Source organism: Pseudorca crassidens, chromosome 10 (assembly GCF_039906515.1).
Source record: "Pseudorca crassidens isolate mPseCra1 chromosome 10, mPseCra1.hap1, whole genome shotgun sequence".
Taxonomy (NCBI): domain Eukaryota; kingdom Metazoa; phylum Chordata; class Mammalia; order Artiodactyla; family Delphinidae; genus Pseudorca; species Pseudorca crassidens.
This window is the reverse complement of record NC_090305.1, coordinates 20,352,737-20,378,805: the sequence shown is the minus strand read 5'-3', so window position 1 is coordinate 20,378,805 and position 26,069 is coordinate 20,352,737. Positions and strand designations below refer to the sequence as shown.

The following is a 26,069-nucleotide window of genomic DNA, read 5'->3' as shown; positions in this document are numbered from 1 at the left end:
AAACGATTTTTAATCACAAATCAATTCTTTGATACTTAGTCTCCATCTTTTCACACCCGGACACTATAAAATCCTATAGATGTAGCCTTTTTATCTCACCCATGTGACTGGTATTTTTCTAACAACTTCCAAGGGGCAACTCTGTTCTAAAGAGTTGAAAACCTTACAGTGTTGTCTTTTCCAAAATTGTTGAGCACCAAATGAGACATTTTATGTGAATACCACACACACACGTAGAGGTTCCATTCTCCTTAACTACAAGCTTTCAGGTATGCAGCACGCTTTTATAAGACTCTCCAGGTTTCCCTGGAGGAGGACAGGGTGAGGGAGAGATGGGCCCCCTCCAGCCCACCTACCGCCGCGTGCGTGGACTGCTGCTTCTTAGCCCGTTTTGGTCTTAACTTGGTGAAGTGCTCCAGCTTCTTTCCTTCCTCGGACGGCAAGTCAGAGATGAACCCCGAGCTCTGCTTCTCTTGTCTGATGGATGGGAAAGGCGGGTCTTCAACGTGAATTGGCACTTCTTCCAGGGCTTTATCAAGGTCAAATTCCATTTCTAAAATAAAGCAAAGCCCCAGGTTGAAGCTTACTGCATAGAGATGGATAGAAAAGTTCCTAAAAGTCATTTTAAGTCTATCACTGAATAGCAAACACTCATTCACAAATCACTTAATTCTCTTTCTCAATATTTACTCACTTAGAGCATCCCTAAGAAACATCCTCGAAGTGGTCCGAGGTTCCTGCTGAGGGGTGTTTCACGGTTATAAGGAAATGGCTGGCATTAGCAAAATACTCACTCACCAAATGCCCTGGAGACAGGCCGCAGCATCCGGCTATGAATAGTCTTCCTTTTGGATTTAGGAGTCATCTAGCAATAAAATAAAGAAAGCACTTAGACAGGTATTCCCAGAAGACTTAACTTTCGAAGTTTAGAAACATTGGCGGAGGGGGAGGGTGATATTTGGGATCAATTGGTTTACGCTCAGTATTGACTCCTTCAGAGGATGGTCAGTAACATCTGACAGCCAGACCGAAGGGGCGAAGCCACGACATTTCTAAATGTTTGCCACTTTCTCAAATGATAGAGCCACCTTCTTTCCCCCAGCCCCATTTAGGTAAATTCTATTTTTATAGCTAAAAGGAACAATGAACGATACAGGATTTAACTCTAACCTGCACACGAGGATGTTAAAACAGATATAAGGAATAAGAATGAAAGACTGTAAAAATCAGTCGCTAAAAATTGAAAACACAATTACTCACTGTTCATTATCACAGCAACATCAATATAAGCAACACCAAACTCTTTGTCATCTTAATGATTTAAGCAGTTTAACTGTTTTTTTTTTTTTTTTTTGCGGCACGCGGGCATCTCACTGCTGTGGCCTCTCCCGTTGCGGAGCACAGGCTCCGGACGCGCAGGCTCAGCGGCCATGGCTCACGGGCCCAGCCGCTCCACGGCATGTGGGATCTTCCCGGACCAGGGCACGAACCCGTGTCCCCTGCATCGGCAGGCAGACTCTCAACCACTGCGCCACCAGGGAAGCCCAGTTTAACTGTTTTGTTTCACATTTCTGCCACAAAAATTTTGATCTTTACATTATGAGCAAAGACCGTAGACCAAAGACCAAAGAAAAAAGTTGCCATGATTTAGAAGTCTATCTGCTGTCCCTTCTCAATAAGACGTCTTTGATCCTTCTTTTCCTTTTAAAAAAGGAGACCAAAACCCAAACCATGCCCAAAACTTCTTAGAGCATTTTTCTAGCATTGGTGTCAACTGTTGATTATGTTAAGTCAAACCTTAAGGAAGACATTAGCTTCTCCCTCAACACGATAACTCGTGTCAAAGCTGGAGGGGACCTTTGTCATCACCTCCACAAATTGCAAAGAAGAAACTGAGTCATGGAGATGATAAGGACTACCACTCAAGTCAAGAGGAGCAGGGCCAGGGACAGAGCCAGTTATTAAGGTCAGCCCAGCATCCCTCCTGCCTCACCACTTGTGATCAATGAACAGATGGATTTTAGGGGTGTTAACTGCTTTGATACTGGAAACTGGTTTTCGTGTAAACTAAGATATAATTGAAAGAACTTAGTTTGTAGACTTTCATTTCACTTAATAGGTTGTCATCTAAAGCTTTCTCAGAAAAAGAAAATCCACTGGTTGATAACAACGTTCAAAGAATAAATTGTTTCATATTGACCTTTAAAGCAAACAGCTTTACAGTTTTGACAATCTTATGTCATTTTTAACAATAATATCCTTTTGCTATTATTTATTATTGAGAGAAAAAGGAGATTAAAAATGGTGAGCAATAGAATTTAAATCCAGACTGGTCTTCCTGAACATAATGAAACTTGCTGATTTGGTTCTTTCAAGGTTTTTTAAAGGCAGACAATCAGAGGAAAATCTTTTTATAAAGCATCGGGCTTTGCAGGTTCAATAAAAATACAACCAATCCAATGCAACTGGAAATGAATCCAGTTTCAAGATAGTTCTCCCCAAAACAGGCCTTACGGTTGGTTGAAGGTGGTGTGACTGGTCTATTCGTAAGTGAAACCTCTAAAAATAATTTTCAAGGAGACACAAACTATCAAAATATATGCTGTGTTTGGTCATAAAAACTCCTTCAGTATCGTATCCACCTTGTGCACAACCTTGATAGGTAAAAGGATTAAGAAGTAGCTTGGGATATAATTTCCAGCCAATTCATTTAGATAGTCACAGATAAATAGGAAAGAAGTTTAAAAATGCATAGAATGAAGATGTCTTCCAAAATGCTTTCCTGTCACTCCTGATTAGATTTTATAAGAAAAAGTGTTTGTGGGCAAAAATAATCTGGGTCAAGTTTCCCTATTTAGCCTTTATAATGAATACCAAATACATGTTAAAACATATGACAATAATGACATTTCAACTATATTATAATTTTTAAATATATAAAAAGAAATACATACAGAATTACGTATAAGAGAATATATATAACATATATAAAAAATATCATTTACAAACTGATGCCCAACTGTAAATGGATCATTCCGCTCAATCCAATTTTATAGACACATTGAGAAACATACAAAATCATCAGGATTTTTGATGGCTGACAGTAATCAAAGGGAAACCAGTTGCCTTTCTTGGTCTCGCTTTCTAATGCCTCAAAACGTAGTACACAAAATTTGAATATCAGAAAGATGCATTCTAATGCATTTTCATTGCTTTCTTTCATTTCATATGCTCTTTACATGAGCATATAACTTCCGGTTGCATTCTGCATAAAACTCTCTCTGTGTCTGACATATCTGTGAATTCTGAAGTTTTGCCATGTTTGGACAGGGCCAACGGCCTTTTGCTAAAATGGTCAGAGCTTGCAATCAGGCTGTTTTCTACAACTGGTGTTAAGAACGCAACCTGATTTTATACATTTCTTCCGATGGATGAACTGTTTTACAATCTCTTTCATGAGAAAGAATAAATATGGATTTAAGTATAACAATGGAGAAAAAAAGTGAATTTTATTTCTTCATAGTTTTCTTTCTTTTTTTACAATTGTTTCTTCCCTAACAGTTTTACAGACAGTGTGGACTTGCTCAGTCTTATTGGCTCATTCCTATGATTTGATTACATATAAATCTAAAGCAAGAGGAAATGTACGAATGATACAATTATCCACCTATGTGTACATTTAGGAGCACATACTGTATGTTTCTCTAGAAAGATGGTTTCTATGCACTCTCTTCCCCCTTCTCACACCTGTTGGTTAGATGAATTGAATCCTGGAAAAAAAAAAATCTGGCTTTACCATCCAGATTTACATTTACTCTCTTCCCTTTCTGAACCAAAATGAAAGGGTTCATTTTCTCACACTATGTCTTAGTCCTTGTTTATTACTCTTCCTGGACATTTGTCAATGCTTAAGTATTTTCTGATCAGAGAAATCATAAAGTGCCCAACAGATGAAGGGGGTCAGCAATGGAAGCAGGAGAGGTACACACGCCAAAGGGACCCTTCACAAATCGATGTATGATTAACATTGCCAACTATTACTTCAGGCCTAGACAAAGTTACTTTGTCTTTCAAAGTGCATTTTATGAGAAGTAAGTAATTTTCAATATTCACATCCTCAGGAAATATGAGGAACAATGTGTTAAACCCTTTAAAATATAACTTTAGAAGGAAAACTCTAAACATAGACTGATTCTGATATCACAAACATCAGTAAATCCCCATCGTGGCAGACAGTGAATGAAATTCATGGCTCTATTCTCTAAGCATCCAAAAGCAGCACAATGTCTACACTGCTTGGAAATCTTACTCGTTTGATCCAATTTTTATGATGGATTTATAACTATTCTCCATGTAGCTCAATAGAGATACATATCCACTTTTACCGTAAGTTAAGGACTAATGTTAGAACCTTATAAACAACACAACATATTTTTCCTGTTAAACTCATTTTTAACACATAATTGCTAGACATACTAATTTTTTTTTTAATGAGAGTTAAATTGTTTCTATCACCAGAAAAATAGGAATGGAGTAGTTTCCTCATTCATTTTACCAAGTTTGCGCAAAGAATAATAAACAACACCCTCACTCCGAAGCTCAAGATTCCTTAATTACTTTTCTTTTCCTTGAGGTTAAAAAAGAAAAAGAAAACAGAAACAGTTGGAAAGCAGATTAGTAAAAATCTTCTAATACAAGAAGGTATTATGATGCCAGTTTTTCTACAACTCTGGGAAACAAGTAATATGACAAGAATCAGAAATTAAAAACCTTGGAAGTTTAAGTAATCATGTCTTGTTTTTTAAACATGGAATGGAAGAAGCACTTTTCTCCTCTTGAATGTTTATACCCTCTTCATCAACACTTTGCTTGCTTTCAGGCACATGGCTGGGAATATTTTAAATTCATCGCCTGTTTTGCTAAGCTGAACCATCTTGTAAAGTTCAATCTTGTCTCTAAATTGCTGCCTATTTTATTCAGGATCCAAGATGGATGACGACACTACAGACTCCTGGGAGATCAGCCAGGCAGCGCGGAAGCAAATGGAGCACAAGAATGTAAACTAGTACAGCCAGAATCTGCAGAGCCACCAAAAAATACTTACACTTGTACAGCAGAGAGTCTCCATGCAGCAAAAAGAAAGGAAAAAAAAATTTGAATGGAAGAGAAATAAAGCAACAGCATTACAAGAAATGGGGAGGGAGAGACACCATACACAAATAAACAGAAAAGCTACATAAAAAGCCTTCATAGCAAAGGAATGAGGCAAGAATGAGGCCAAACTATTATTAGCTTAAGGTATCCAACCTAGCTTTTTTTAAGCAGAAGCACAATTACAGCTTGAAAACTGCAGAAACTCTTAAGAGATATTACCTCTTCTGCTAAGTGCGTGCAAAATGCCATCTACCAACCCCGTAAGGTATTAATCCCACTTGGGAGATGGAGATGTCATCAGCTCCAAAGGCACATAGTAGACAGAACACTGGATGGACATTAGCAAACTCCACGCAGGTGTTGGTTCTTGGGCCACAGGGCTAGTCACAGCAACTAAATGGGGACAACGTGTCTTTGGGCACGTGTAAGCGTCCCTTCTCGGGATCTTTACATCATTCTGTCCTCCCCACTGTAGCAGCATCTTTGAGTTCTCTCTCCCCCTCAGTCATCAGAGCATTTCAAGCAAGGATCTGATACCAGGACCTACCACAGTTACCTACCTATAGTGTCATTAACATTGATAGTACCTTATACCTTAGTGGGAATTTAGGTCACCTTACATTTCACATTAAATCTCTAATTGAAGAATTGTTAAAACCTCATTGGTCACCATTATTAACAGTTGTTAGGGCATGTTAATATTCTGAACATTTATAAAAGAATTTTTAAAAGCATAACAAAACCAAAAAAGTCCCACTGTAGAACGTCAGATCTTTGTGAAGATGGGGGGGCATCTTTTCCAAACTTCCTGAAAACACACTCAGAGGAAGGCCACCTACTCCATCTACCTGGGGCTGACTTTTTTCCTTCAAGTTCCTTATTTTGTGTGTGTCAATTCTTCTCAATATACAGCAGGATGAAAATACAGGGCTTCTCAGTTTGTGACTAAACCGGTGGGTGGCACACAAGTAAAAGGCTTCCTGTAACCATCACCACCATCATTTTGATCATCCTTGGCATTATTTGCTTATCAGAAAGGTTTCCCTCAGCAAGGTCCTGAAAAAGTCTCAATCCACAGACTTCTAATTTCTTATTTCATTAGGCAATTTTCTTCAAACACACCTCATTTTTTTTTTTTTTTTGCGGTACGCAGGCCTCTCACTGTTGTGGCCTCTCCCGTTGCGGAGCACAGGCTCCAGACACGCAGGCCCAGCGGCCATGGCTCACGGGCCCAGCCGCTCCGCGGCATGTGGGATCTTCCCGGACCGTGGCACGAACCCGCGTCCCCTGCATCATCAGGCGGACTCTCAACCACTGCGCCACCAGGGAAGCCCAAACTTAAGGATTTTAAAAAATTAATTCAATGTATCCTAAACTATTACTGTCATTACTGTTTTGGTTGCAGGAGTATCCCAGTGGAAGCCATTTCAATCTGGATTTTGTATCCTTTGCAATGATCCCACTGGATTTAGAGCCAATCCTTGCTTTTTGATTCAAGATATCCTAGTGTCATCTTGTGCTTTCCTGTGTATTTTTAAAATGAATATGGGTAATCCCTGTTTAATGAACTAGACTGTAATAATTTAATATTTCCTACCAGATTGTCATCTGGGTCAATGCTCAAGGGGAACCCAAAGTTAGTCATTATTATTTTTACCCTCAAAATATCTAACCAAACAGTATCATCACATTTGTAGTTTAAAAAGTAATTTTTATGCATTTCTACTTGTTAAAGTTTGAGGCGGTATAAATCTTACTGAGAAAATGAGATACCTAATCCTTCCTATGATGACTGTTGGAGAGCAACAATCTTTAATATCTAGGAAGAGTAGTATATGGAAGCCGTAACTCTGAGAAAGCCACTATAAATCAATGGACAAAAGGAGGAATGATGTGTAGAGATTTAGTAAGGCATCACATTTCTTACTGAATGCAACATTAAATCCAGCTATTCACATCACACTCATTAACTTTTATATCCAGAATCTCATTTCATATAAAAGTTAAAATGGCATCATGATGTTAAAACAAAAACATTCAGGGAGCTGTACTGATGAGACTGTTGTGAAGATCACAGTAGAGTACTATTTTTAAATGAACATGGTTTGTTTCCTTATTTTCCAGATCTGCACAGTTTTTTTGATACAAGAAAATTAAATCTTTATCTTTGTCATGTTTTCTCCAGGAAACAGCCCACTTTTTTATTCATTTTAACTAATCTTGCAACCAAGCTATAGTGGAAAGTTGAATGAACTGTCTATCAAACACACTGTGATGTATTACAACCAAAGAAGGATGGCTTTCAGAGTATGTAATCTCTATCGTCCTGACTTAATGTTAACTATAACAAACCCTGTCTTGTCAATGACTGTCTTTCATTAACATTTTCCAACATTTAAGGCCTCAGCATCAAATAACAGGATACAGATGGTCAACGGATTCAGTTACCTGGGGAGTGGAGGTCACACACTGCGCAACTAGAAGCCCTTTCTGAGGTTCTGCTACGGCCGTGACAGAGGACGCTCTGAAATCTTTTTCAGGGAAGGGCCATTTTGGCCGTGCTGAACTGGGTATGGCATTTGGAGATTTCAACTGGGTACAGTTGACCCTTGAACAATACAGCTTTGAACTTGTGCAGGTCCACTTAAGTGGGGATTATTTTTCAATAAATACATACTACAGTACTAGTCAATCCGAGGCTGGTTGAATCCGCAGAGACGGAACAACAGACATAGAGAGCGGGCTGTACAGAGTTATAGCCCAATTTTGGGGGGGTGTCGGCGCCCCTAACCACTGCGCCATTCAAAGGTCCAGTGCATTCGTGCAAGGGCTGAAGTGGAATGAAGGCTGCTCCCAGAGAATCCTGGCTTGACTTACAGGTACCCACCCTACCGTTCAGCTCTGGTTAGTTGATCTCCTGTCTGGGAGAGCAAAATGACCACATACCTCAATTTTGATAATCAAAGTCAGATCAGTTAGGTCTAAACCTTGCAGCACTAGTTCCCAAGGTTAAGGCTCCACCTCACCCAGCAAGCAAAACAGAGCACCATGGAGTCATAGATAAGGACTGATCTTGAACTCTGCTGTATCATAACTTCATTCCCTCCTTAGCAAGCCTTTATTTTCAGGAGATATTTGGCTAACCCTCAAATTCTCCTAGGCAAGAAGGAAAACTGTCCAACTGAAAGTCAGGGCCAGTGGCATGGCCTGAGTAAGCAGGACTGAATTGGGGATGATCATGTGTGTTCTCAGTAGGCAGCTTCCAGAGGCAGACAGCCCTCTCTTCTCAGTTTTTTTTGCTGCTTGTTCCCATCAGTTCAGACACCTACAACTCGAGCCATCACTTGCCCCATTATTTCAAAAGGTGGGATTTGCTACCACAGGTTAGAATCCCTACCAGTTCACTAAGAGGAAGAGTAAAACCCTGGAGGGACAGAATTAGCCTGCAGTTAGAGACACCACCCACCAAACTCTCAGTGCAAACCCTCCGTGAAAAGGCTCTTCCCCAACCCAACCTTCCCTGGACTTTTCTTCCAGTGACCTGGTCCAGCATGAAGACCAGGGATGCAGCAGAGAGGGTACAGGCTTGGGAACTGGATCATTTGGAGTCGAGCCCTCCGCTCTGGCTACCCCTAAACCAGCCGTGTGATACGGGGCAAGTGTATTAACGTCTCTGAGCTCTCATCTGAAAAACAGGTTAAAATAGTTACCACATATGGCTGCCACGACAAAGCAGGGGGCACAGTGCATGTCTCACAGCGGGTACGTGGTTTTCTCCTTTTTTCCTATACAACTTGTTGAGAGCTTGGATTACTGAGGATATAACCTATAATATTCTCATTAATAGAACCTCATAGGTTTAAAGATAGCCTTTTCACGCCAAGAATCATTTTCTAGAGTTTCCAGAGAAATCTGTTACTGACATTTATTGCTGGCATTAGCTGTATAGAATTCAAAGACGTAACTCCCGTACCTTCAAGGAGCATAGAATCTAGCAGGAAAGTTGAGCTAAGCAAGGAACTGCAGTACAAAGCCAAGGCATTAAACAAAATGTACTGAGCAATTATTACGTGCCAGGTACTGGGCACTAGATACTGGGATTATGTGGTCCAAGTACAATCCCAGTCCCTGCCCGCTAGGAGCGTATGCTCCAGCGTGGGGAGATGGCAAAAAGTACCTACATGAGTAAACAAGATCATTTCAAGTACTGATAAGTGCTGAGCAGATAAAACAGGATAATATGGTAGAGAGGCTGGAGTGTTTCTTCGGCTCGGAGAGTCATGGAAAACTTTTGAGAGATCTGAGTTAAGACCTGAGTGGTGGGGAAAAGGTAGCTGAGGGAAGATCTGGTGAAACGTGTTCCAAGCTGAAGGAAGAAAAGGATAAGATGGGAACCAGGGCAAGTTCTAGAGAAAAGCAATGAGGCCACAGTGGCTTGAGGGAAGTGAACAAAGGAGAGAGTAGAGCACATAGAGAGATGGAGGCCAGATCATGGAGGACCTTGTGAACCCCGTGGGGAAGAGACTCCATTTATCCTGGGTGCAATGGGAAGCCGTCAAAGGGCTTGACACCTCACACATTGATCTGTTCTCTACTTTAGAAAGTTCCTGGGCTACTGAGAGGGGATTGATTGCAGAGAGGCCAGAGTGGAAGCATAAGTATAAGCTACAAGTCTATTTCAGGAATACAGGCAAGGGTGGCTAGGGTGAGGGGCCGGAGTGGATACGGACAGTAAGGGAAAGGGTAAGACTGAGACTGACTGTGGAGTTAGGAACAAACGGGCAGAATAGAAGGTGGTGTCCCACACTGAGAAAATTAATGCTCCAGTAGGGGAAGGGGAAATCAATGATTCTGTTTTGGACACATTAAGTTTGAGATACCCAGTAGACATCTAACTGAGATGTTGACTAGGCAGATGAATATACAAGTCTGTAGCTCAAGGTAAACTGAGATAAATGTCATGAATGTAGGAAAAGAAAAGTGCTTATAGAGTTGAAGGGACAGCGGTCAGGTGAGGGAAGGTGTCTGGTGAGTGCATCTGTACCATGGCTGTGCATGGATGACTTACCAATACAGCCCGGGCTACTGAGCTCTGAGGCCGCCTCTACAACTCCCTACTGGACATCTCAAGCCAGGGTCTTGCAAACGCCTCACCTCAACATAACCAAGACGGGAATCACTAACATCTGTTTCTGCCAAAATCTGCCCCTTCTCCCATATTCCTCACCTTCAGTGTTGCCTTCAAAATAAATAAACAATATAGAAACAAGTCAACCCTCAGCGAACTCTACGAGGCTCTTGTGATATGGCCTCCACCCTCGTCACCTATCCTCTCTCCTACCCTTTATTCCCGTTGTATCATAATCGCACAATAGTTCCTCAAATCGTGATGCTCTCTCCTCACTCCAAGCCTCTATATAAGTACTATTCTCTCTGCTAAATTTACTTACTCATTTTCTTCTCGGCCAACTTCTCCTTCAAATGCTAACTCTCATTGTACCAACAGTTACTAAGGGCCTTATTATGTACCAAACATGATGCTCAGAACTTTCCTCCAGGACGGCTTCCTTGACAACGGCCCTTCCCAGGCTGGGCTGGGCATCCCTTCTCTCCATAGCAACCTACACATCTCTGTCAGAGCTCTTTCCCACCATATCTCATATTTCAGTGTATTCATGCATAACCACCTCAGTCCAAAAGAAAACTGAGGCTCATGCAGAACATCAAGTTGTTTTTTTGATTTGTTTGTGTTTGTATGTTTTTTAGTTTATACCCTTTTACTAACCTATATCTATTCCCCAGCCTCCCAGCCCCTGCCGTGGCAAACACTTTTCTACTCAGTTCCTATAAGTGTGACTCCTTTCTTTCTTTTTTTTGAATTTTTTTATACAGCAGATTCTTATTAGTCATCCATTTTATATACATCAGTGTATATATGTCAATCCCAATCGCCAAATTCAGCACACCACCATCCCCTCCCCACCCCCACAGCTTTCCCCCTTTAGTGTCCACACGTTTGTTCTCTACATCTGTGTCTCAATTTCTGTCCTGCAAACCAGTTCATCTGTACCATTTTTCTAGGTTCCACATTTATCTGTTAATATACGATATTTGTTTTTCTCTTTCTGACTTACTTCACGCTGTATGACAGTCTCTAGATCCATCCACGTCTCTGCAAATGACCCAATTTCATTCCTTTCTATGGCTGAGTAATATTCCATTGTATATATGTACCACATCTTTTTTTTCCATTCGTCTGTCGATGGGCATTTAGGTTGCTTTCATGACCTGGCTATTGTAAATATTGCTGCAATGAACATTGGGGTGCATGTGTCTTTTTGAATTATGGTTTTCTCTGGGTATATGCCCTGTAGGGGGATTGCTGGGTCACACGGTAATTCTACTTTTATTTTTATAAGGAACCTCCATACTGTTCTCTATAGTGGCTGTACCAATTTACATTCCCACCAACAGTACAAGAGGGTTCCCTTTTCTCCACACCCTCTCCATCATTTGCTGTTTGTAGATTTTCTGATGATGCCCATTCTAACTGGTGTGAGGTGATACCTCACTGTAGTTTTCATTTGCATTTCTCTAATAATTAGTGATGATGAGCAGCTTTTCATGTGCTTCCTGGCCATCTGTATACCTTTTTGGAGAAATGTCTATTTAGGTCTTCGGCCCATTTTGGGACTGGGCTTTTTTTAAATATTGAACTGCATAAGCTGTTTGTATATTTTGGAGATTAATCCTTTGTCCATTGATTCGTTTGCAAATATCTTCTCCCATTCTGAGGGTTGTGTTTTCATCTTGCTTATGGTTTCCTTTGCTGTGCAAAAGCTTTTAAGTTTCATTAGGTCCCATTTGTTTATTTTTGTTTTTATTTCCATTACTCTAGGAGGTGGATCAAAAAAGATCCTGCTGTGATTTACGTCATAGATTGTTCTTCCTATGTTTTCCTCTAAGTTGTATAGTGTCTGGTCTTACATTTAGGTCTCTAATCCATCTTGAGTTTATTTTTGTGTATGGTGTTAGGGAGTGTTCTAATTTCATTCTTTTACATGCAGCTGTCCAGTTTTCCCAGCACCACTTACTAAAGAGACTGTCTTTTCTCCATTGTATATCCTTGCCTCCTTTCTCATAGATTAGTTTACCATAGGTGCATGGGTTTATCTTGGGGCTTTCTATCTTGTTCCATTGATCTATGTTTCTGTTTTTGCAGCAGTACCATACTGTCTTGATTACTGTAGCTTTGTAGTATAGTCTGAAGGCGGGGAGTCTGATTCCTCCGGCTCCGTTTTTTTCCCTCAAGACTGCTTTGGCTATTCAGGGTCTTTTGTGTCTCCATACAAATTTTAAGATTTTTTTGTTCCAGTTCCGTTAAAAAATGCCATTGGTAATTTGATAGGGATGGCATTGAATCTGTAGATTGCTTTGGGTAGTATAGTCATTTTTACAATATTGATTCTTCCAATCCAAGAACATGGTATATCTCTCCAGCTGTTGGTATCATCTTTAATTTCTTTCATCAGTGTCTTATAGTTTTCTGCATACAGGTCTTTTGTCTCCCTAGGTAGGCTTATCCCTAGGTATTTTATTCCTTTTGTTGCAGTGGTAAATGGGAGTGTTTCCTTAATTTCTCTTTCAGATTTTTCATCATTAGTGTATAGGAATGCGAGAGATTTCTGTGCATTAATTTTGTATCCTGCAACTTAAATTCACTGATTAGCTCTAGTAGTTTTCTGGTGGCATCTTTAGGATTCTCTATGTATAGTAGCATGTCATCTGCAAACAATGTCAGTTTTACTTCTTCTTTTCCAGTTTGTATTCCATTTATTTCTTTTTCTTCTCTGATTGCTGTGGTTAGGACTTCCAAAACTATGTTGAATAATAGCGGTGAGAGTGGACATCCTTGTCTTGTTCCTGATTTAGAGGAAATGCTTTCAGTTTTTCACCACTGAGAATGGTATTTGCTGTGGGTTTGTCATATATGGCCTTTATTATGTTGAGGTAGGTCCCCTCTGTGCCCACTTTCTGGAGTGCTCTTATTATGAATGGGTGTTGAATTTTCTCAAAAGCCTTTTCTGCATCTATTGAGATGATCATATGGTTTTTCTTCTTCAATTTGTTAATATGGTGTATCACATTGATTGATTTGCATATATTGAAGAATCCTTGCATCACTGGGATAAATCCCATTTGATCATGGTATATGATCCTTTTAATGTGTTGTTGGATTCTGTTTGCTAGTATTCTGTTGAGGATTATTGCATCTATATTCACCAGTGATATTGGTCTGTAACTTTTTTCGTCGTGTCATTGTCTGGTTTTGGTATCAGGGTGATGGTGGTCTCATAGAATGAGTTTGGGAGTGTTCCTTCCTCTGCAATTTTTTGGAAGAGTTTGAGAACGATGGGGGTTAGCTCTTCTCTAAATGTTTGATACAATTCACCTGTGAAGCCATATGGTCCTGGACTTTTGTTTGCTGGAAGATTTTTAATCACAGTTTCAATTTCATTACTTGTGATTGGTCTGGTCATATTTTCTATTTCTTCCTGGTTCAGTCTTGGGAGGTTATACCTTTCTAAGAATTTGTCCATTTCTTCCAGGTTGTCCCTTTTATTGGCATAGAGCTGCTTGTAGTAGTCTCTTAGGATGCTTTGTATTTCTGTGGTATCTGTTGTAACTTCTCCATTTTCATTTCTAATTTTATTAATTTCAGTTCTCTCCCTTTTTCTTGATGAGTCTGGCTAATGGCTTATCAATTTTGTTTACCTTCTCAAAGAACCAGCTTCTAGTTTTATTGATCTTTGCTATTGTTTTCTTTGTTTCTATTTCATTTATTTCTGCTCTGATCTTTATGATTTCTTTCCTTCTGCTAACTTTGGGTTTTGTTTGTTCTTCTTTCTCTGGCTCCTTTAGGTGTAAGGTTAGATTGTTTATTTGAAATTTTTATTGTTTCTTGAGGTAGGCTTGTATAGCTATAATCTTCCCTCTTAGAACTGCTTTTGCCACATCCCATAGGTTTTGGATCGTCGTGTTTTCATTGTCATTTGTCTCTAGCTATTTTTTTATTTCCTCTTTGATTTCTTCAGTGATCGCTTGGTTATTTAGTAACGTATTGTTTACCCTCCATCTGTTTTTTTTACATTTTTTTCCCTGTAATTGATTTCTAATCTCATAGCATTGTAGTCAGAAAAGATGCTTGATATGATTTCAATTTTCTTAAATTTACTGAGGCTTGATTTGTGACCCAAGATGTGATCTATCCTGGAGGATGTTCCATGTGCACTTGAAAAGAAAGTGTAATCTGCTGTTTTTGGATGGAATGTCCTATAAATATCAATTAAATCTATCTGGTCCATTGTGTCATTTAAAGATTGTGTTTCCTTATTAATTTTCTATCTGGATGATCTGTCCATTTGTGTAAGTGAGGTGTTAAAGTCCCCGGGTATTATTGTGTCACTGTCCATTTCCTCTTTTAGAGCTGTTAGCAGTTGCCTCATGTATTGAGGTGCTCCTATGTTGGGTGCACATATATTTGTAATTGTTATATCTTCTTCTTGGATTAATCCCTTGATCATTATGTAGTGTCCTTCCTTGTCTCTTGTAACATTCTTTATTTTAAGGTCTATTTTATCTGAGTATTGCTACTCCACCTTTCTTTTGATTTCCATTTGCATAAAATATCTTTTTCCATCCCCTCACTTTCATAGTCTGTATGTGTCCCTAGGTCTGAAGTGGGTCTCTTGTAGACAGCATATATATAGGTCTTGTTTTCATATCCATTCAGCAAGCCTGTGCCTTTTGGTTGTAGCATTTAATCCATTCATGTTTAAGGCAATTATCGATATGTATGTTCCTATTACCATTTTTTAAATTGTTTTGGGCTTGTTTTTGTAGGTCTTTTTCTTCTCTTGTGTTTCCCACTTAGAGAAGTTTCCTTAGCATTTGTTGTAAAGCTGGTTTGGTGGTGCTGAATTCTCTTTTCTTTGCTTGTCTGTAAAGCTTTTGATTTCTCCATCGAATCTGAATGAGATCCTTGCTGGGTAGAGTAATCTTGGTTGTAGGTTTTTCCCATTCATCACTTTAAGTATATCATGCCACTCCCTTCTGGCTTGTAGAGTTTTGGCTGAGAAGTCAGCCTTTAACCTCATGGGAGTTCCCTTGTATGTTATTTGTCATTTTTCCCTTGCTGCTTTCAATAATTTTTCTTTGGCTTTAATTTTTGCCAATTTGATTACTATGTGTCTCGGCATGTTTCTCCTGGGGTTTATCCTGTATGGGACTCTCTGCAATTCCTGGACTTGGGTGGCTATTTCCTTTCCCATGTTAGGGAAGTTTTCGACTATAATCTCTTCAAATATTTTCTCGGGTCCTTTCTCTCTCTTTCTCCTTCTGGGACCCCTATAATGTGAATATTGTTGCGTTTAATGTTGTCCCAGAGGTCTCTTAGGCTTTCTTCATTTATTTTCATTCTTTCTTCTTTATTCTGTTCCACAGCAGTGAATTCCACCATTCTGTCTTCCAGGTCACTTATCTGCTGTTCTTCTGCCTCAGCTATTCTGCTATTGATTCCTTCTAGTGTATTGTTCATTTCAATTATTGTATTGTTCACCTCTGTTTGTTTGTTCTTTAATTCTTCTAGGTCTTTGTTAAACATTTCTTGCATCTTCTCGATCTTTGCCTCCATTCTTTTTCCGAGGTCCTGAATCATCTTCACTATCATTATTCTGAATTCTTTTTCTGGAAGTTTGCCTATCTCCACTTCATTTAGTTGTGTTTCTGGAGTTTTATCTTGTTCCTTCATCTGGTACATAGCCCTCTGCCTTTTCATCTTCTCTATTCTTTTTATGAATGTGGTTTTTGTTCCATGGGCTGCAGAATTGTAGTTCTTCTTGCTTCTGCTGTGTGCCCTCTGGTGGATGAGGCTATCTTAGAGGCTTGTGCAAGTTTCTTGACGGGAGGGACTGGTGGTGGGAGCTGGCTGTTGCTCTGGTGGGCAGAACTCAGTAAAACTTTAATCCACTTGTCTGTTGATGGGTGGGGCTGGATTCCCTCCCTGTTGGTTGTTTGGCCTGAGGCGACCCAACACTGGAGCCTATCTGGGCTCTTTGGTGGGACTAATGGCGGACTCTGGGAGGGTTCCCGCCAAGGAGTACTTCCCAGAACTTCTGCTGCCAGTGTCCTTGTCCTCACGATGAGACAGAGCCACCTTCCGCCTCTGCAGGAGACCCTCCAACACTAGCAGGTAGGTCTGGTTCAGTCTCTATTGGGTCACTGCTCCTTCCCCTGGGTCCTGATGCACACACTACTTTGTGTGTGTCCTCCAAGAGTGGAGTCTCTGTTTCCCCCAGTCCTGTTGAAGTCCTGCAATCAAATCCCACTAGGCTTCAAAGTCTTACTCTCTAGGAATTCCTCCTGCCGTTGCTGGACCCCCAGGTTCAGAAGACTGACGTGGGGCTCAGAACCTTCACTCCAGTGGGTGGACTTCTGTGGTGTAAGTGTTCTCCAGTTTGTGGGTCAACCATCCAGCAGTTATGCGATTTGATTATATTGTGATTGTGCCCCTCCTACCATCTCATTGTGGCTTCTCCTTTGTGTTTGGATGTGGGGTATCTTTTTTGGTGAGTTCCAGTGTCTTCCTGTCAATGACTGTTCAGCAGTTAGTTGTGATTCCAGTGTTCCTTGTTTTGTTTTTAATGAGTAAATTAGGATAAAAATGGGAAATAAGTGAAGCCAGTACTAAGACTGAATACAACAAACTATACTTCTTTAGGCCTGGAACTGCACCCACGCCCCTAGTTTTTTGATGTGGAGCATTTTTAAAGTCTCTATTGAATTTGTTACAGTATTGCTTCTGTTTTATGTTTTTGGTTTTTTGGCCACGAGGCATATGGGATCTTAGCTCCCCAACCAGGGATCGAACCCACACCCCCTGCATTGGAAGGCAAAGTCCTAACCACTGGACCACCAAGGAAGTCCCAGGCCCAGAACCCTTTTAATATGTCAAGTGCACATACAGCTCTAAGCCTCTCAACTTACAGTACAAAAGGCAGGCATAAGTCATAGCACAATTCACTGTGTCTGCGACAGAGCAAACTAATGGCTCCAGGTTTCCACTCCTCTTGACAAAGAACTGCAATTTCTTCTGCATAGATTTGCAACAAAGGCATCTTGGGATGAAACTGAACAGTGCCCACAACAGTGGTACAGAGAGTAGAAAGAGCACATATGGTAACAATTTTTATAGGGATATTAAAGCGGCCCTTAATGAAAGTCAACGACATGATGCAAAAGCATAACACAGTAAGAGCAATGCAATACGATAGGAAAACCAAAACAATAGGAAAAAAAGGGGTTGAGTCTATTTAGCATTGACTCTCCAGGGCACCACACCCTCTGCTACCCCCGAATCTCTGTTCAAGGCCCTTCTGGACCTTGGTCTTGAAGGAATGAGATCTGGAATGTGCTTCTGGCACTTCCACCAAGGGCTGTCAAGGAAATTACTAGAAATTTTAAGGAACATACTTTTTAGCTGAATTATACAGATGGTATCACAGTTCTGAAATTTAGAATTTGGAAATTAAGAGGTTTTCATATGTTGCTTTCTAGTGGTTAATAAGTTAAGCCTCCATTTTTCCAGAGTGATATCAATATGAAAATGACAGTACAGAATAAATAAAACTGTAAGAGGAAACAAACAGTTAGGACTTGAATCACCTTCTGTGTACAGTTAATATCAGTGGGACTAATTTTAAAGGAGATATCGACTTAATAGTCTGTGCTTGGCAACACTGTTAATAGATTAGTTCAATTAATAACTGTTGGTACGTGAAAATGAGGTGATTTGTTTAAAAATAAAATATCATTTTGACCAAGACAAATGGATCTTCACTGAATTTTAATCTATATTAAAAAGCTTTAAAATTATATATGTAAATTTGAGGTTGAATTCATTAAGGGAAAATAATTGCTATTTGGTCACTGGAGCAAGGATTCACAAGATATATTCTGTAACAATTCAAGCCTTTTAAAATTGTTTTCCTAGGAAAGAGCAGTAACTATATGACCTGTTCCCCTGCATGAATATATTTTGATTTAAAACTGGTATGACACTCATTAAAATAACTGCAAGAATTACACACAATTAGTGAGCTAGTTTTGCCTAAGGAGAAGATACTGACTCTTCACCGCTTGGCACATTATTTGAAACCTCAAACGTATGCAGTTTTTTAAAGGTAGTAGACTATACGTAGTGACAAATTGAATATGTAGACATTACCAGTCAGTAGAAGGAGAACTGTATCCTTTAATACCCCAAGGGCCAATGACAAACCAAAGTTGAAAGATATGGTGGGAAATACTGATTTCCTAAGAGCACCTGATTGCAGGAAAAGAACAGACTGTCTACGGACAATAAAGACTCTAAGTGAATACCCGCTTCAGCTTGACATACAAGGCATGTATGTTGAAATGACAAGAAGCATATTGGAAAGCTCATTAATCACTGTCAGCAACAAAGTAACACGTGGAGAGGCACAGAATGTTCCAGGGAAGCCAAAAGTAGATATTCATTTCTAACAACTGGATAACAATTAAGTGGATCAGATCCTTGATGCAGCTGTTTCCAATAATGTTAAAAACTATGGGTTTACATTATGGTTAAATGGCACACATTTTTCATTTGTGTTTCTGTTCACATATTAATTTAGTATGGAAATAGTAAGCAGATATTTTGCATAAAACAATGCAGTCTATTTACATCTAACTTGGAATTTAATTCTGATTGCAAGAAACGTACCAGATATGAAATCAGTATACAGATTGTAGCAGACTGGTTAAACATGCAATGGTCTACAGACCATTGGGCGCCTGCCTTTGGGTGACCTTAGATCACCTCGGCCAAGTTACTTAATATTTCCATGCCTCAGTTTCCTCATCTGTTAAATAGAAGGTATTAACAACACCTATCCTTCATAGGTTGTCATGAGAATTAAACTGGTTGCAATTTAATAAAAAGCTTAGACTAGTGCCTAGCATGTCATAGGTGCTATGTAAGTGTTAAATAAATGAATAAGAAGACTTTTCAAGCCATCTGATTCCCAGCCCGGGAGTTAAAGGGTTATCAGAATCTCTGGCGCTACGACAGTGGATACAGGTTGAAAAGCCCTGAAGGTTATTCTAATAGTTCTTGTTCTACGCTGCCCTCCTCCCCACAGGTAAACTAAATTACCTCTTAGTTTCTTTCTAGTTAAAAGGAAAAATAATAATAATTATTTGACTGGAGACAGAGTTTTAAAAAATGATTCCCCTTTCTGCCATTTTGTTTAAAGAAATCAGCCTTTTTCTTCAACTTTATGAAATTAAGGTTGATGAGAAGCTCTCAGTCATCCTCCCAGCAGATAACAGGCCCCATCAAATCCTTCAATCATCCCTATTTCAGCCCTCAAAGTACAAGTTTAATAGGTGTTGACTAAGTGAAGAATTCCCTTCTAAGAAATCAATCATTGTTTCCATCTCCACGAAGGCAATCCTTAAGTTCAAACTAATATGTATTTCAACAACTAATCTATGGCTCTGAACCTTCCCTAGTGCTATCATAGCTATTGGTTCTTTAAAGAGACTTAAGCACTGAAATGGAATTGACTTTTGGACCACAGAGAAATGGAGGAAAACATAAAGATATCCAGGAATAGGGGAACGAAGAGATGCCCAGAATCTCCACTAAGTCTGTTAAAGAAACGTTCAACAATGGATTTAGTAGATACCGTGAACATCACAAACAGAAAATGCCAGGATCTGTTAACAATCTTGAATCTATAAGTAGCAGGTTGGTGATGAGTCAGAGTTACTTTGGAACGTCCTAGGGAAACTATTTCAGGGCTTTGGGCTACAAATAAACATTTGAGGGAATAAAGTTATAGCATCTCCCAGAGCAGTCACATTCAAGAGAGCTCTGGCTCCATGTGGCACGATTTCTACCTGCCAGGGATGTATAATTCCATGTGGGAAAGGTTGTATGCATGTACTTAAATGCTTCTAGAATTTTCTATGCAACAGTTTATCCTGTGTCCTTACTTCCTGGATCACTTACGATCTAAACGCTGCCAAAGAATACATATAGGCTCATTTAGAAAATCATCACCAATTAAATGTCTCTCCCTTTGAAATATGTACTTCAAACATTTTTTTAAATTGTACCACATAAGGATAACAACTTGAAATATGTGGTAAGATGTCAATAAGAAACAAAAATGATTTGCTACTTTGATTATGAAAGGTGGCTGTGCAAGTAACTTAAAAAGGCAAATCTAATGCTATTTCCAATTAGATGTGAGTTTGTACCACTGGCTTAGGGTAAGTAGTCCAGAGCTTAGAAAGTCGATTTTCTTTCAGGGCGAGACCTTTGCACCTGGGGTAACTGCCACCATGTAAATGGGGCTATCTTTGGGTGGCTTAGAATCAATAGTCAGGCTGAGAGTATAGAGAAAATTATTACAGCACAAAATCCACTGACTTGCACTTTCTACACAAAAATGTTCTTTTTCATTAAACTAACATCAAATTTGGCTCTGGTTTTCTGCTACTTCCCAATTCATTAGCCTCGTTAAAACAATGATCAAAGACAAAATTTTTAGAACTGAAAATAATGCTATTTTTAATGGCTTAAAAATTCTGCCCAAGTATTTTTCTTTATAGAGAGCTCTGTCTTGTCTCAACAAGACACTCGACACCAGAGGCCCTGCTTCTGGTCCTAGGATTCAGTAGGTGCTCACGTCAGGAATGGCCCTAACTGCTTGCCTCCCAGCCGTCTGAACCAGAAAAAAACCACCCTTCTAACCTGGGTCATCCTTTGAGTGAAGTTCAGAGAGCTCTCCATCTAGTTCTGCCTCTTTCTGCATCATGGCAACAAGACAGTTTTTACAAAACGGAAGCCACACGGTGCTGGATGTGCCTGCAGCATGGTTTGCCCTTTGGTCCTCACAGTGGTTCTGTATCTGCATTTTTTTTTAAAGTACAAACTTCCAGTTATAGTAAGTCCTGGCGACGTAAAGTACAGCATGGTGACTGTAGTTAACAATACTGTACTACGTATTTGAAGTTGCTAAGAGAGTACAGCATAAAAGTTCTCATCACAAGGAAAAAAATCATAACTATGTGTGGTGATAATGTTAATTAAACTTGTTGCAATCACTCTGCAATATATACATATATTGAATCATTATGTTGTACACCTAAAACTAATACAATGTTATGTCAATTGTATCTCAATAAAAACTAAATTTTAAAAAAGGGTTCTTTTCCTCTATCCTCACCCCACCGACTTTAAGGAGAAGAACTTTTATTTCTTTCACATAACAAAAGAAAATTAGTCAACCAAACAAAAACAAACCAAGCTTATACAGTTTAAAACCATGAGCTAAGCCAATCTTTTTTAACCAACACTCCATCACCCAAAACCACATGACTTATAAACTCAGAAACTCATGTTTCCTATACCCCTTTCCAACTCACACACAATCAGATAATTCTGGCAGAAAACATCATATGTAGAGTTAATTTTAAATTTTTAATTCAAATCTTTTTTCTTTTTAGGGTTAGCCTAAGAGGTTTCCAGAATAATTACCCTATGATAACTTAGTGTCTATTGCCTCAAAGTGTAAACAAAATTTAAAATATTAAACATACATTTTATAACATACTAGATAAGCAAGTTTTAAAAAACTTGATATTCCCTCTACATAGACCAAATATATTTATAGATTTATACAGTTATATATTAACAGGAAATTATTTATCTTTAGTTATCCTAGAATGTTACTAGTTGAAGTATATACTAACATACTAATGTTGAAATCTAAGATATATTTTAGTCTTTCTTTGCTAGTCTCCTTGTATATGATAAGGTTTTATCTGGAGGGCATTTAACTATTTTATTCACAGATTTTAAAGATGATAGTAATGGTTTATAAATAAGGAACTACTTAAAGCATATTCTCTTCCGGGCTAGAAAAGTAGTATCAGTCTCATCAGATCTTTGGTTATGAAAGTGAAAAACAAGTACCATTTCTTTACAATGGCTGCATTGAAAAATTACTAAAATCAGAAGCTGATATAGAAATGTTTGGGCACATAAGTAGACCAAACCTAGTCTCACCAGCACCCTCTCAGATTACAAGAAATTACTAAAAATGAATGTTTTAGTAAAACATAAAAATACTACATACAAAGGATGAAAACATATTTAATACAGAGGTATATACAACTATATTAATGGTAAAATGAGAAATAACTACACTAATACCACAAATTTTAGAATAATAAAAACAGACATCAAATTGTCCCCAGAAAAATGAAGCATCAACAACCTGAATGCTTCAGTTTTATGGCCAGATGGATGCATCACGTGGACGCACCGTATTCCATCTTCTAAAGCACATCAAGTCAAGTCAATGAAAGAGAATATGAACTAAACGGTAAATGCAAATCTTAGAGTGTACCCCAACATTACGTAAAGAAAAAACAGGAAGAAGCAAGAGATTTTAAAAATACCTATAGGACCAACAAAGAGATAATCATCCTATGTATTTTTGGGAGGAAAAATTCCTTCCCCACGTTTTTCTGAAGGCTTATTTAAAGGTATTTTCCCATCACAAATGACCTTTAAAAGGTAAAAAAATAATTTCTCCTAATTAATTTAGGAATTCCCACCCCCCGCTATGGCTTTAGGGACAGATCCAAGTTTTATGTTCACTGCAATTTTCACAATTTTTCATTTTTTGGGGGGGTGAGTGGGGTGGGTGGAGGTACTCGTTAAGAAAAGTTTTAGAAAATTACAGATAAAAAGTGAGTTATAGGGCCTTCGTGGGAACCAGAAGGTTAAGCTTCATCAGTGTCATTAACAGACTATATACAGCAACAAGTTTCTGAAAGAACTGTCTCTGCAGGGAAGTTTTATTTGGTCTGGTTTGTAAAGGTGAGATTTTTAAAAAAAAAAACAACAGCAAATCCAGTGAATGGGATAATGCTGTCACCAAAAGATGTGTCTTACCATACAAGTATCCAGATCTTCCAAACGTTCTATCTCTGTGAGCTCCTCCACCATGACGATGGAGCGTTTAACGGGCTTCTCCTCAGGCAGCTCGATCTCCAAGGAATCTTGCTGAGGAAGGGCCTTGCCACGTCTGCTGAAATGGTCGGCCTAGAGAGTCAAGACACATCCAAGGAGAAATGAAAGCCCAGAGGCACAGGAAGAGCAGGTCAGCTGAATTCCAGAAGATACCTTCCACAAGGTGGCACAGTGAAGGATACTGTCTGCACTTGGTTAATGGCGACTCTTAATACATTCACACTGGAGTAAGTTTTTATCATCTTTCTTTGGAAGGTGGAGTATTTTAAACAAGAAATTACAAAATCTCCTTTTAAACATCTTTTGAGATGTTAGTTGAAAAATAGGTAATTCATAAATCTTTGCCATGTTCGTGTAAATATGCACAAAGTAGGCATGTATTTTCGTTTTCCAAAAGATGCATTATGGACATTTTCAGGAAGCTGATGTGATTTTTTTCAGCTTTCAGTCTTCAATACAATCACCTAAATGTCCGTCGACAGATGAACGGATAAAGAAGATGTGGCACATATATACAATGGAATACTACTCAGCCATAAAAAGAAACGAAATTGAGTTACTTGTAATGAGGTGGATGGACCTAGACTCTGTCAGAAAGAGAAAAACAAATACCGCGTGCTAACACATATATATGGAATCTAAAAAAAAAAAAAAATGGTACTGATGAACCTAATTGCAGGGCAGGAATAACGATGTAGACGTAGAGAATACATCTGAGGACACGGCGGGGAAGGGGAAGCTGGGATGAAGTGAGAGAGTGGCACTGACATATATACACTACCGAATGTAAAACAGATAGCTAGTGGGAAGCAGCTGCATAGCACAGGGAGATCAGCTCGGTGCTTTGTGACCACCTAGAGGGGTGGGATAGGGAGGGAGGGAGGGAGGCTCAAGAGGGAGGAGATATGGGGACATATGTAAGCATATGGCTGATTCACTTTGGTATAGAACAGAAACTAACACAATATTGTGAAGCAATTATACTCCAATAAAGATCTATTAAAAAAAAGAAAAAAACACTAGGAAGGAAAGAAGTCAAAGGGGAAGGACAGATTAAAGTCGCTGGATTAGACCCACAACCATAGCAACTTGGGGCTGGTCTGGACGCTGATTCCAACATCTTAACTGGAAGAAGACATCTCTGAGTCAACTGGGGAAATCTGAATATAAAATGGATTCTAACTGGTAATAAGGAATCTTTGTTGATTTTTTTAGGTGTGACTGTTTCGGCAATCATGTAAAAATCATGGTGCCAGTTAGAGACACCTTCTGAAGTATTTACAGCAAAACGGCATGGTATACGAGAGATGCTTTTAAAATAGGCCAGAAAAAAGTGGGGGGGGGGGCGGGGAGAAGAGAGAGGTAGGTAGAAAAAGCAAAGACAGATCAGCAAAATATTGGGATAATTGTTACAACTGAATAGTGGGCAGAGGAGGGCTCATTGTCATACTTTCTCTGTTCTTGTCTGTGTTTGAAATTTTCCACAATAAAAATGTTTTCTCCCCCTTGGGGAAAAAAAAAAGTAACTGAAGCACGATGTCATTGCCACCAACATTACTGGTGGAAATATAAGGGAAATTTAAACCAGAAAAATAACTGACACAGGGTAAATGAGGAGACCACTTAGTACAAAAGAAAATAAGAAGCGTTCTTTTTTGTTAATTTTATTTCGTATTTCCTCTGAAAGAATTTCTTTCTATATCTAGTGCTCAAAAGTATCTAATGAGGGGAAATAAAATGATTCCAACCTTCACTATTTTTAAAGGACTGAAAGGAAAGAAACTGCTAATAAAATTTTAATTATTGCTAGCTTTCATTGTTTTCATGTAATAATTATCATATTTTACATGACTTATTAATTACCAGTGTTGTACTTTAGATAAACCTAAAAAAGTAAATGGTAAGAGATGAAACAAACTGGGCTGAAATTAATAAGCTCTAGTGCTGAGATGATTCATCACCAGGAACTTTGAAACGTTGAGAACCAGTTGACAATTCTATGGAACCTTCGGGAATATTTCTAAACTTAAGTCGGAGAAAATATGAATGCTACTGGAATGTCTTTGAAAGCAGTATTTCATTTTGAAGGTACAATTTCTTTCACACAGCAGTTAAGCTCTCAACTTACAATCCAAATCAGCAGTAAGAAATTCAAAACGAAAGTGCATTCACACAATTCTTTTTCGATTGTAAAAAGAAAATGTCAGTACTTAGAGTTACCATATTCTTCAAAGAAGTACAAATGCAAAAAAAGTGAAAACATTCAAAGTGTCAGTGTAGTTCTCACATGCAGCCAAAGTGATACAACATCTAGTATTTGTGTCATCAAGTAGGCATCTTGAGACAGTCCCTGGAGCTGTAGGTTATCGATAAACTATTTCTATAAAGGATGCCTTATTGATTTTGTTTCTGCTTATTAAAAGAAAGTTTGAATTGTGATCTCTTGACAAGGTTGTAGCTCTTTATTGTGCAACGAACTGCAAACCAGTGCTTCTTAAAATCTCTGTGGTGATGAACCAGTTTTTTGTATTTCCAATTTGTCACAAACCAGTATATTGATAAAATACAATACCAATTAAAAAAATTTTTAATAACATGTGTTTGCATATTACTGCCATGTCAAATTGCTCTAGAAGTCTCTCCATGCTTCCTCTTAGTTTCTGAACTTGCCTTGTCACGGACTAGTAACCATTCATTAGTGGGCCAGCTCCAGTCCACAGGCAATACTTTGAGTAGCTAGAGATGTCCAGCTTATCTTTTAGATTTTAGAGAAGAGTCATAT

General features: G+C 38.9%; 1 protein-coding gene across 10 annotated transcripts in view; it reads right to left on the bottom strand.

Annotated features, from left to right (window-relative positions):
* Nucleotides 1–26,069, bottom strand: part of CARMIL1 (capping protein regulator and myosin 1 linker 1) — a 317,492-nt gene that overhangs the window by 30,430 nt on the left and 260,993 nt on the right. For 8 of the 10 annotated variants that reach the window (XM_067752167.1, XM_067752164.1, XM_067752166.1 and 5 more), the window contains 4 exons: nucleotides 23,210–23,359; nucleotides 5,105–5,122; nucleotides 799–865; nucleotides 357–553 (listed from right to left, as the gene is read on the bottom strand). In XM_067752167.1, the coding sequence (XP_067608268.1) occupies nucleotides 357–553; nucleotides 799–865; nucleotides 5,105–5,122; nucleotides 23,210–23,359 (432 nt within the window). The remainder of the gene's footprint in view (nucleotides 1–356; nucleotides 554–798; nucleotides 866–5,104; nucleotides 5,123–23,209; nucleotides 23,360–26,069) is intronic. The other 2 variants (XM_067752163.1, XM_067752160.1) reach the window with 1 other exon arrangement.